At 42.1% G+C, this 13,446-nt stretch overlaps 1 protein-coding gene across 3 annotated transcripts in view; it reads left to right on the forward strand.

Moving 5' to 3' along the window:
* The window catches only part of LOC147617888 (pterocarpan synthase 1-like), a 213,923-nt gene extending 200,715 nt beyond the window's left edge, over window positions 1-13,208 (forward strand). Inside the window, exons 2-3 of one of the 3 annotated variants that reach the window (XM_086776144.1) lie at window positions 11,917-12,000; window positions 12,466-13,208. In XM_086776144.1, the coding sequence (XP_086632270.1) occupies window positions 11,917-12,000; window positions 12,466-12,482 (101 nt within the window). In that variant the 3' untranslated portion in view covers window positions 12,483-13,208. Of the gene's footprint in view, window positions 1-11,916 lie in introns of all 3 variants that reach the window. The other 2 variants (XM_086776145.1, XM_086776143.1) reach the window with 2 other exon arrangements.
* Window positions 13,209-13,446: the final 238 nt, after the last annotated feature.

A 13,446-nucleotide genomic window follows, 5' to 3' on the forward strand; every position in this document is an offset into this window, starting at 1 on the left:
CAAGGTATCTAAGAGATCGTCGATTCTCAAAATTGGACACTTGTGATTCATAGTAGTAAGCTTATTAAATTCCCTATTAATCGACATGCATATGAAAGATACCATCCTTTTTCTTAACAAGTAAAATTGGGGAGGCAAGTGGTGAGAAGCTAGGGCATATCAAGCCCTTCTAAAGATACTCATCTATCACCTTCTTAACCTTTCTCTCTTCCTTTAAACTCATGTGATAGGGAGGCCTATTCATAGAGCTTGATCTTGGAATCAACTCAATCATGTGCTCCACATTCCTATGTGGAGGCACACCAAGAGGAAGCTCAGTTTTAAAAACACCGTGAAATTGTGCAACTAAATCATGAGCACAGAAATGGACTTCTCTGTCTATCTTATTTACCAACATTTAATCAAGAAGATCTCGTTCACCCCTAATGAGAAAATGCTTCCCTTCATGCTCAAACTAGTAGACATGCATATCGAAGTTGATTATTGGCTTCTTCCTTTCATGCCATTGCTTGCCTAGCACTATATCAAAACTTGCTAGTCTTGTAATTTCAAAATCAAGATTGTTGGATCCAACAACTTGCCTATCCCAAACCTCTGTATCCTTAGTGTTAGCTAGCTCCATTGTATATTGATATAGCGAGATGAGCTAGTGGGTAGCTTAAGCTTCTTGACAAGTAAGGAATTTATAACATTGTGAGTAGAGCGAGTGTCAAACAAGTTTCCCACCACCGAGGAAATGGAATTGAACCTCCAACGAAGTGAGGTGGAACGACAACTCCGAGAATTGATCTTAAGGAAACAAGAGCTTGATACTCATAGGGTAAGAGCTGAGAGAAAGGAAAAAGATAATGTTAACCATCTCCAATCACGTGCGAGGAAAGGAATCTAAAATTGCTACAGGTAGAGGTGATGGGGATATTCCGAACCTGAAACCCATCAATGAGGAATCCAGAATAGAGGAAGGGTTTACAACCAGAGAAGAAGAGGGTAACATAGCTAACTTGGCTATAGAAGTTGAGGACCGGCTCTATACCAAGAAGGACATAGAGCTAATGATCAATCACCCTACATTCTTGCAAGATATGGAGCTCTTAATTACACAAAGACGCATAGAGGCTACTATTAGGGAATCCAACCAAGGTACCACAACCGGACAAGTCCACGAACCTGAGATACCAAGAAGAGCCAATATGGGTAGGGGACGAGGTCTAGGAAGGGGGGAATCAATCTGGAAGGATTAGACCTGGGAAAACAAGGAGAATAACCAGCAACTCGAAAGGGGGTTGGTGAATACCTTAATGCCGACGAAGAAATAAGGAAGTTAGAGGATGCCAAAGCTTTAGTTGAAAAGTACCAACAAATTCATGAAACTAAGCCAAGAGCCAGCTGAGTAAGGGATACCATCTATCCACAAGATGAACCACCCCACAATAGGACTTTGAACCTACCCACCCCGATTCCGGAGGGAACTGAAGAAGACTCCCAAACAAACACAATGACTAGAATGTTTGAGGAAAATGAGTTGGGGGGTTCCATTCACTCCTTCCCCATGGAAGAATACAAGACACTTGGATGGGAAGAACACTCTATATCCAAGGAACCTAGGGATATAGGAAGCCTAGGTGCTGTATTATCCACGCCTGTCCAGATGCCCTTGGGTCAATTGTTACGCAATTCACCCACCTTTGGACAGATATAAAAGAATGGGTCGAACGAGGTTTAAGGCCAGCTGATAATATTGATGATGCTCTGCCACCCTTGGCAGAAAGACCCTTGAGGGATACAAAGGAAACGTGAGTAGTTAAGATACCAGTTAACTAACTGGGACACGCTACTATGAGAGTGACGACACGAATGCTACCATCCCAATTCATCATAATGGATACAAGACATTGGTAATCCTGGATGGTGGGACAGGTGTCAGCATCATTACCAAACATTGCTAGGAAAATTGGGGGAAGCCGGATCTAAAAAGATCAAATCTAATCGTCAAAATGGCTGATGGAACATCTTCGAGACCCATTGGGCTCTTGGAAAATGTGAAGTTCAAACTCTTCACGTTCCACTATTGTCATACATTTGTGGTCATGGACTTCCTATGCCAACGTGTGATACATATGACATAATATTGGGACGACCCTTCATGAGGGAATCCAAGTTGGTGCATAATTGGGCCTTGGATCATGTATATGTACGCAAGGACTCACACATATCGAAAGTTAATCTAAGAGTATAGAAGGCACACCCCATGGAAGGGCAATTGTTCGGTAATGACTCGGTCACAACGGATCGAACCACATCCCTACAGATATGCCAGCTCACAGAGGAGGAGACTAAGGATGAGGAGGATACAGAGATGTATGCATCACTACCTCCCTCGGACTTCAGTGAGAATTGGATACATGTGTTGGCCACCAATTGATATGATGCAACCTAAGGGAACCTAATATTTGGAATCTGGAAACATCCCTACGACTTATATCTGCATAGTTGATTAGCAAACCATGGATGGGGACTCAATGGAGGAGACATCAAGTACCGAAGGTATCGTGGTGCGATTTAATACCAGAACTATAAGAAAATGAAAGGGGTGCCGCCCGAGGTGGTACAACATACGATTCCAATTATGGAAGGATCATGACCTGCCAGGCAGAAACCATACCAGATAAATCCAAAGTATGCAGCAATTGTAAAGGAGGAAATTGATAAGCTCATTTGCTGCTAACTTTATCTATGAAATTGAACATACAGATTGGTTGTCACCTATTGTGATAGTACCTAAAAATAATGGGAAACTGAGAGTATGTGTCGATCTTAAGAAAGTGAACACTCGTTTATATAAGGACCATTACCCATTACCGTATACCAAACATGTCTTGGAAAGAGTGGCTGGAAGGGAAGCGTATAGCTTCTTGGATGGGTTTTCAGGATACAATCAGGTGCCCATAGCACTAGAAGACCAACATAAGACTGTGTTCAATACCATGTGGGGAACATTCGCTTTTACAAGGTTATGCCGTTCGGTCTCACAAATGCCTCGGCAACCTTTCAAAGGTTAATTTGCACAGCTTTTAAGGACTACTTGCAGAAGTGGCTGGAAGTGTTTATTGATGATCTATGTGCACATTCTCGATGGGAAGATCATTTGAACTATTTAAGGAAGGTATTTGAACATTGTCGATTATATCGGATATCACTAAACCCTTTGAAGTGCTATTTCTGGGTCCAGCATGGTGTGATACTGGGACACAACATAGTCTCAAAAAATGGCATATCCACTGATGATAGCAAGGTTAAGTTGATCATCTTGGAACTACCACCGCCTACCAACTACAAAGGTGTGTAAAGGTTTATGGGTCATGTGGGTTATTATCGATGCTTCATCGTATTTTATGCAGAGATAGCCAAACCATTGTATAAATTGCTCATTGTCTTTGAGTGGACCAAAGAGTGTCAAGAGGCTTATGATTGTCTAAAGCAAGCCTTGGCAAGCGCACCCATTTTGCGACCCCCCAATTGGGATCTCATATTCCACGTACACATCGATGCGTCAAATTTTGCAATTGGTTGCCTGGTGAGTTCAAATTGGACTATCCAATTTGCTTTGCTAGTCGTCAATTGAATGATGCTGCAGAAGTGAACTATACCACTACCGAAAGAGAAGGATTGGCCATGGTCTACGCAGTCAAGAAATATCAACATTATCTCTTGGCTAACAAGTTCATATTTTTTGTAGACCATCAAGCTTTGCTATATCTAGTAAATAAACCTTGCACCACACGAAGAATCACACGTTGGCTACTATTGTTGTTGGAATTTGACTTTACTGTCATTGGTAAGGAAGGGAACACAACATGTGTTGGCCGACCACCTGTCTAGAGTTCCAAATGGAGAACTAGCAACTGGCATTGACGATGACCTTCCTGATGCTTGTCTATTCAAATTAGATATGGTACCTGAGTGGAGTGATGAGATCTCAGAGTATTTGGCTTATGGCTTCCCGCAGGATGTACCCTTAAACAAAGATAAGATGCAGAGGCTTATCAAGCTTGTGGCACCATATCAATTGATATCTGGAGAATTGTATAAACTGGGCAAAGATAATGTGCTTAGGCGGTGCGTAAGAGAGGATGAATTCATGACCATACTAGAAGAGTCTCATTCTGGGATAGCAAGCATGCATTTTGCTGAAGAGATTACAGAGCTCGAAAGGTGCTCCAAGCTGTACTCTAGTCGCCTATGTTATTCGGGGACGCCATAGAGTTTGTCAAAATATGCGAAGAATGCCAACGTTTCACTGTCCCATAAAAAAATGATAAGATGCCACTAACCCCCATCATTGTCATGAAATGGGGAATAGATTTCGTGGGCCGATTAGTCTAGCAACTCATCCATCAAAATCCCGCTACATAATCGTAGCCACGGATTATTCTACGAAGTGGGCAGAAGCCAGAACTTCAAAGAAAGCTGCGCGAACAAGTGCTAAATTTGTATCTGAGCAAATCATATCACGATTCAGCTGCCCATTGGAATTGGTGAGTGATCGCGGCTCGCATTTCATTAATGAGGTGATTAATCAATTGCTTGCAGGATTCTTCATAATCCATCGTAAATCGTCACCATACTACCCACAAGAGAAAATGGTCAAGTAGAAAGTACCAATAAGATTTTGTGTATCATCCTGACAAAAATGTGGAAGCAAATATAAAAGATTGGGAGCATAAGCTTACAGCAGCCCTTTGGGCCTATCGCACATCATATAAGGTGGCAACACGATATACTTCTTTTTGTCTAGCTTATGGTGTTGAAGCGGTTATGCCCATGGAATACTTAGTTCCAAGCTTAAGAATTGCTATACAAGAACGTCTAACTGAAAATGCATTAGCTGAAAGGCTAATTGACTTGGAAAAACTGGATGAGACCCGGTTGATAGCATCACACGGACTCATGGTTGAAAAGTTACGCAGAAGACATTAGTTTGATAGAAACCTCAAGCAAAAAGAGTTGAAAACGAGGGACCTTGTCCTCATGTATGGTGTGGAAAGTGCCAGAAAAAAGAAATTGAAATACCAAGCAAATGCTAAAATGAAGAAGGGCATGATTCATGTCAACATGGCTTCCATAACCCTTGTGGACGAAGAGGATCTAAACATTGAACCAGCAAGACTCAAGTTGGAACTCACAACAAACGCACAAGGGCATTGCAACAAGTGTTGCATTGATAGATTGAGGTTCAAGCCACAACCTAATCTCATACGATACTTGGATAGCCTTAGGGAGACCAAACATTGAACACACGGATGCAAAAGTTCATAGTGTACACTTAACAACCACAAAGGCCGTTGGGCATTTAAATGTTAACATTTCCATCAGTAATAATCCCTTGGTTGGAAAGGTGTTTGTAATGCCTGTAGGTACAATGGAAGAAGAGATGATCTTAGGACGATCCTGGATCTGTGCCAACAAGTGCAATATCCAATGGGAAGACAGAACAGCATCGCTAGCCATCGGAAAGGGTCATGTCCATACCATTATGGACCTCCACAAATCAAGGCAAACAAATTATTGTAGAGGCAGTACCTCAAAAAACAGAATCTAAACCCACCGTGTTGAAATTGCCTACACAAAACCCAACATACAAGAGTACATATAACTGGGTACCCAAGATTCACCCCAAGGGTCAACGTGCAAAGAAAGAACCAATGAATGATGACCCAGTTCAAAAGTCAACCATTGCCACCACCGATAAAGTGGTATAAGGTCAAGCACTTGTTGGCAGAAGCCTCATGCAGACTGTTGTCAACAATGGATCCGAAAGGACCTACTGCGAGCACAAGGCTACTATCAAGGAAATACAACAATATGGCTACCCAAAAGAAAATATATAACAATCGCCCACAACAGGTTCGAATCAATATACAAAAGAGGGTGAGCGCTTTCAGCATCAACTCCCCAAAAGGGCAAACCCCACACTTGCACTTGTTTGGAGAAGGAAGTAAATTCAGCAACCTAAGTTGAAAATGACTTAAGCAACAATACCTACAGTGAATACAGAATTGAACAAGATATGTAAAGGAAAAAGCAAGGGTGTTCCAAGTATAAGAAATACACAACCAGACACCATAACAAAAATATTTAATTACGCGGAAGAAACACTAAAAACCTCCCAATTAGAATTAAAAAGATTTCATCAAAAAATGCCTAAAGGTGCTTAGGAAAACCTTTGATTTTCATGTCTTTTGCCTTATAATGCATGTTCATGGATTGATCAAAGATTGACATGCATTATCAGTAACATGAAAAAAAAAACCGTAAAATGATCATCTTTCTAAGTAAAATCTACATCCACACATAGTTGTAGAAAAAGAAAAAGGCAAGCCTGCATTTTCACGGAAAGTTTGTCATGTCTGCAACTTCACGTCGTGAGACATTCACATCCCCAAATTTCACGTGGGACATTCACGTCCCCAAACTTCATGTGGGACATTCACGTCTGCTATTTCATGCAAGACATTCACCTCCCCAAACTTCACGTGAGACATTCAGTCTGCTGTTTCACGACCACACTTTCATGTCTTCAATTTCACGCCTTGACTTTCACGTCACACATTCACGTCCTCAAATTTCACGTCCCCAAACTTCACGTGGGACATTCACGTCTGCTGTTTCACGGCCACACTTTCACATCTTAAATTTCAACTAGGAAAACTTTGAGTGAGCCCATGCCTGGGGAATGGTACAAAGCCCTTGATAGCACTACAATCTTGAAGAGATGCTTCTCCAAACAAGTTTGTATATATGGATGAAGCCCATAGGGTCTTCAATGTCGTAGTGGTATTCAAAATCGAGAATCCAGAGTTGGGATTCTATTTTAGAAAGATGTTTTGGAGAATCGCTATATGCCGTGCAAGGAACTTGAGATAGACAAGGTGACAATAGAACTAGTGGCTAAAGCAACCATCGTAAAGCCATTAAAATCTGGCTTCAATGAATCCGCGCCTGGTATCACAAAAGGCAAGGAGGTGTTGCATGAGGCTGAATCCGTCGGCACATGGGGAATTGGTGCAATGAGTGGATTCCGTGAATTCACTTACGCTCCTGAGCCTTTAGGTTGACATGCTTCCGCACCCTCCTGTGGAAGAGATGCTCCGAGAAGAGGGAATCCATGTGGAGGGAGCTATAGGGCATGTTCCTTATAGTTACGTCAACACAAAAGTGCCCCCTACCTCCGACTGGGAATTTCCCTTGCATCCAACCTTCTTGACCAGCCATGGCTTGCCGGTCACAACAGGACCGATCCCTAGAATGAGACCGTTAGTGGATGAATTCTTCGTGGACCCTCTGGCTGTCCCTCTCCCAGTGCATACAACTCGGGAAGGTGTAGTGCTTGCTATGGGAATCCCTGCACATACCAAGATGGAAGCTCCCTCTACAAGCGGTCATACGGCTCCTCTAGTAGGAATGTTATCATGCAATCAGAATGGCGGAAGCCATAGCAAATGCAGTGGCTCACACAAGAGAGCCAGCTCCAGTCGTGCATGCAACCATGCCTAGATAACGCGAATGAGATAGAATCAGTTCAAGGGTATGGAACATATCAAAGGCAGTGTGGCTAAGTTCAGTGGCACTGGTGATGCTCATAGACACATCGAGACCTTTGAACAGGTGAGTGAAGCCCTTGGGATCACAGATGATCCGACTAAGATCGGAGCTTTCGGCTTCACCCTGGAGCATGCCACAAATAAATGGTTCCGACCTTCGGAACCTGAAAACAAAGCCACATAAGAGGATCTTAAGCAATCTTTGCTGATTGCTTATGCCAAAACCGTGTGTTCAGTAACTGAACACACTAAAGCAAAAAGATGGAGAATCTGTAAGGGAATACATCGGGCCAAGTATCTCTATAGTAGATGTGAGCTTGAAGAGAGGCCTAGCTAAACCCAGATAATATCCTTATTTCTTGATGGATTACAGAGTGAAAAACTCCATGATGCCCTTTACGCCCGCCCGTTGCCATAGAACATTCAACGAGTGTGCTTTAGATGCCATTGATTATGATGACAATCTAATGGGACCACCCAGGGAGTTCCCAGGCTCTGAAGCATCGTATAAGACGGCCTCGAAGAGCATTGGTTTAGATAACCACAAAGATCCAGACAAAAAGGAGGATTGGGAGACTCATGAAGCAACTGAAGGAGGAGTTCAAAATAGTTCCCAAAGAGGCTGGCAATTAACATCTTTACCCACGATGGGATATGGTGTGGTGTGCATACTGTAAGGCTAATCATACAATTACTGAGTGTCCACATCTGAAACCCAGACCAAATCTATGGTGTGGATACTGCGCACGCATGGGTAACCATGACACGAGTAGATGTTACATGTAAGGCAAATCATACAACTACCGAGTGTCCACATCTGAAACCCAGACCAAATCTATGGTGTGGATACTGTGAACGCATGGGTAACCATGACACGAGTAGATGTTACAGGTTAAACCCAGCCTTGAGAAATAACCCAACAACAGGGGCACCAGCTTTGCCAGCTCCTCAAAGGCCATTGGCCTTACCGGTGCCTCTGGCTCAAACCCAGAGCTTAATGCAGGCAGGGGAGGTATCAATCCCCTATCACCTCTAGTCGTGATGCCTATGTAACAATTGACTGTAGAACCCGAGATTGATGGGGTGAATTTACTTTGCTGAATCCAACTATGATTCCCCTATAGAAATTTCAGAAAGCAAGGAATACTCGGTTACGCCACCTGTCTTTACCATGGTAAACTCTGAGGAGTATACATCCTTGCTAAATATGATTACTATAGGAAGGGGCAAGGATATAAAATCTATTAACCGAAGATCCCCTCTTTCTTGTTACGCTTATGGTGGGCCTCACATTAAAGCTGAATGTCCCAAGAGGGCCTACAAAGATGCCCCTACCGTGGTAATTCGTACGCCATTGGATAGATGGTGCTTAGGTTGTGGGGTGGACCATTTGCTTAAGGATTTTCAATACAAGCCCCAACAACAACCAGGGAATCCGGGCATTAGAGTTCTCAACATGTTGTAACCTGTCTCTTTCTAACCATTGGATAGATGGTGCTTAGGTTGTGGGGTGGACCATTTGCTTGAGGATTGTCAATACAAGCCCCAACAACAACCAGGGAATCCGGGCATTAGAGTTCTCAACATGTTGTAACCTGTCTCTTTCTAACCTCTTAATATAAGCAGCCGTTTTTTGAAAAAACAACCAGGGAATCCGGGCAGCTCAGCAGGACCAACCACGGGTCTTAACATGATGAGTGTTTTACAAGACCGTGACGGCGAGCACTTTGTATTAGCCCCGGCCAATGCTGTCACAACTAGGTCTCAAGCCTAGAAGGATGGAGCAGAGCATATGGAAGCCTCCACATCAAAAAGTGTTAAGAGGCGCTTGAACAAGAAAAAGAAGTCCGTCCTACTGGGACTGACAAAGTAAAGATCTCGAGTGGATCTCTGACACATTCTCCAGTGGCTCATTGCCTTCAATTCCTGAAGACAAGCGCCTGAGATTTGTTAAGAGGATTGTGGAAAGTAGCTTCAAGGATGACAATCCAAAACTTCCCAAAGAGCTTGCCCAATATCCTTGTGCTCCTAAAGATAAAAGAGCTCATCAAAGAGGCAGCAAAGTTGGTCAGGCAAACTCAACAGGAGGTGGAAAGTATATATGGTTCTATAAAGGAACCCAAAACTAGCCCACCCCCTCCAATGTCTACTATATTTGAATCTGACCAGGAAAATACTCCGAGGGAAGAACCTGTTGAGGAACAGTTAGAGGTTTAGAATTCAAAAGGACTATCTCTTCCGGATCCATACGTAGAAACAATTACTGAACCTCATGGAGATCAACAACAATTAGATGATGAAGCCAGGGAATTTTGGCTGAATTTATAAGCTCCCAGGTCACGGGTTCTCTCTATAATCAACGCGGAATCCTCTCCCAGGCCCTTACAAGAGGATTGGCTTTCATGTTGTCAATGGTGTCCGAGCTCTCGACCTGGATCCAGGGTTATGGTCTTTCCAATCATGGGAGTGGAGAGAGAGGGAGGCAACATTTGATCTTTGTTTTGAAAATAGTAATAAGTGTCCTCTGGCCTCCACGCAGATGAAGGACCAGGTGGAGGGTGCAAGGACTCCTTCTGAATATTGTGAGGGAGGGTACGGCCATCTTCGAGCTGTTTTTCGACGAAAATTAGCCTCTGTTGGTCGGACGGGATCCCTTCCGTATCCTGGATCTTGGCTTGCTGCCGTCGAGTCTGAACGGAGAAACGCCTGCTCAGCTCTACACTGCCGTTGTAGTCTGAATCGACCCCCTTAACTTCTCGCCTGGCCACATTATACCGAGCATAGGAAGAGAGCGCGGACCGGTCTGCTGGCAAGACAGAGAAGAAAAGAGTGAAAGAGAGAGGGCTCCGCACTGCATAGTAGTGACTTTTCTAAAGTTGGAAGAGAATATTTGTACATTCTTTTAAAGGTAAGAATTTTAAATTCATTGTAAGGTACTTGCTCACATGTTGCAAGGAGTTCCCCTGTATGCTTATATTTATGTACAAGCATGAACCTTTTTACTCAAACAACATGAGCATCGAGCAATAGAATCATAGGAGCTTACATCTCTCACCCAAAACCCAAAAAAGCTTACGTTCTTTCCATCTTCTCACTTCCTCGCTCTGCTAAAATACCAAGTGTTACAACCCAAGATTTTCTAAGCACATCATGTAAGTAGTATTAAAATACCAAGTGTTACAACCCAAGATTTTCTACGCACATCATGTAAGTAGTATTAGTTTCCAAATTATGAATTATGGTTTCTGTAAGGAAGAACAATAAAGCTAGCAGTTGAAGGCCACGGGAAGAACAATAAAGCTAGCAATTGAAGGCCACGCAATTCCTCAGTTTCCTTGCTTTTTCTTGTGGCATTTAGTTTCATGGCATTATTAAAGCAGTTCCGCGAGCTGTAATTACAAGCTTCTCTCTTTCTCTCTCTCTCTCTCTCTCGCCCGGCCTCCAGCTGCTTCGATTCCAAGCTAAGTTCCTTACCATTTCACCAACATGTGCACTGTCTCTGGCTTTGCTTATAGAGCCCTCTTCACGCTTTGGCTAGTGCTCGCTGCTGCTGCTGCATGCGCACTCGGCGCAGAAGAGAAGTCGATCATTCTAGAGTACTACATGCACAACGACGTGGGTGAGAACTTGGTGGTGGAAATACCAGCTGGCGCTAACGCCAGCGCCACCGTCAACTTTGGCACACTCTTAGTCATGGACTTGCCCTTGACCGTCGGCCCCGACCTCAACTCCACCAGGCTTGGTGCTGAGAGGTGCATCGCCACCACCCTCTCCTTGCACTACAACCCCAATTACATGGCCAGCGTGCACATGTGCAGCGTGAACTACGATGACGGTGTCTACAGTGGTACCTTCAGTAGCATGGGTGAACTCAACATCCTGCAACCCGAAAGCTTTGAGTATGGAATCACAGGAGTCCAAGGTTATGCCGTCGCTACTCTCCACAGCACTAACCAAACCCGCCACACCTTCCATTTCACTGTTTACCTCCGACTTCCGGATCCCCCCATGACCCACAACACTGTCAATTCGCTCTTAAAGTAAACTATGGTCGTTGGACCCTTAGTTGTATGATGGCAGAAAATATGAGATAAACGTCAGGTTTCGCCTTGGACTGTATGTCATATCATGATGGTGCTATATATATTGAGTTTTTACTGCTAAATTGCATCCATTAGCATTTCTGAAGGGTATCTCCACAGCTTCTCAATAACTAATAAGTGTTGATAATTTGGTAGCTCAATAAGTGACACATTAACATAATAATATTCATAGTTAGCTAAGTTCATAATGTTATTGTTGTGATTCTCTATAGAAAAGCTAGTGATCGCCAAGAAAATCTCAAGTCAATTTCACAAATGTTGGACGAAAAGGATATGTTGGAGTGAAGCAAGAATTGGTATTTTCTTTATATCTATGATTTATTTAATTCTTATCAATTGTTTATTTCTTTATGAAGTATAATTTCAAAGTTATGGAGGCTATACAACTTATAGGGTCTCCAACTCATAAAGAGATCTTTGTGGAGGCTCACACCTCCAAGGGTTATGTGTCAAAAGAAAGAGGATCATTGTCGAGCTACTACACCTCAAAAGTTTCAAGTAGTGGAATTTACTCTCTAAATGTAATTGTGTGCATGTAATCCTTTGAAATTCTTATTTACACTTCAAAATTTTTAGATGGTAGAAGTACTATAATAGTGTTTTATTGACTTTTTTAACTATTAGGACTCTGATGTGGATACATTGCTAGAAATATCAAGTAGATCAACACTGAAAACAGAGTAGCATAATGTGGTGGTACTTCAAAGCTTGTCATTAACCATGAAGATTCTTCTTCTCAAGCTGATACTCTTGTCAAAAAGTTGAAATAGAAGGATGAAGCTATGGATTCTTTGAGAGAAGAGCTAGAAGCTTTGAAGAGAATGTTGTCAAGCTCTTTTTCTACACCGCCACAGGTAACTTATATATATTAACTAAAGGCATAACCACCCATGGGTACAAAAGGTGTTAATTATATCACGCAATGTAGGCTTATGCCCATGTTAATCCACATCTTGAAACAACACCAACATCAATTGGATCCAATGAGGTCAGTTATGCATCTTTATTTGACTTTAATAATGTAAAATGGTTTAGATTATAGATTCATATATATTTTTAAGATGTTCATAAGTATGATTTTTTAAAGGGTGGATGTCTTCAAAAGGGCCAAAGAGTGAAGATTTTGCACAAGGACTTAGGAGAAATTATTGGTTTAGGAACCATCAAAAGCTTAGATTCTCACTTCATTATACATATTGTACCAATCGAGCCAGGATTTATAGCTATAGAAGTTATTAATGTTATAATCAAAACTGCCCCTTTATTCAAAGCATCAGAGGAGATAGCGGCTTTAGAGCAAGTTATTAAATTAAATGTTGCATGAAATCCCTGTCATGTGACACCTTTATGATGGGTTTCTTAGCTCATGTTGTTGTTAGTTGTTATCGACATCTCAAAAAAATGCATTGGTATATTCAAGTAGCTTATGTTTCTTTCTATCTCAAGAGATCTTTTTGTAAAAGAAATTATTATTTTTTGTCAATTTGAAAGTTAAAAAGTACTATTTTGTTGCTTCGTATCTTTTATGCAATATAGTATGTGTGTTCTTTGAAACTTGCAATTTCTTGTCATTAATGAAAGTGCCTTTGATATGCTATCATACACAAAGATGACATAAGTTTTCAAAGTGAGCTCTCTTTTTCCATTTCTTGTGGATCTACACCATTTATAATGAATAAATGGCATTGTGTGTGCCATTTATAAATGAATAAATGGCATTGTGTGTGCCTTTTCTCATGGAT

The sequence above is a fragment of the Cibotium barometz genome, chromosome 36 (assembly GCF_041138505.1).
Source record: "Cibotium barometz isolate CiBa-2024 chromosome 36, ASM4113850v1, whole genome shotgun sequence".
In the NCBI taxonomy this organism is placed as follows: domain Eukaryota; kingdom Viridiplantae; phylum Streptophyta; class Polypodiopsida; order Cyatheales; family Cibotiaceae; genus Cibotium; species Cibotium barometz.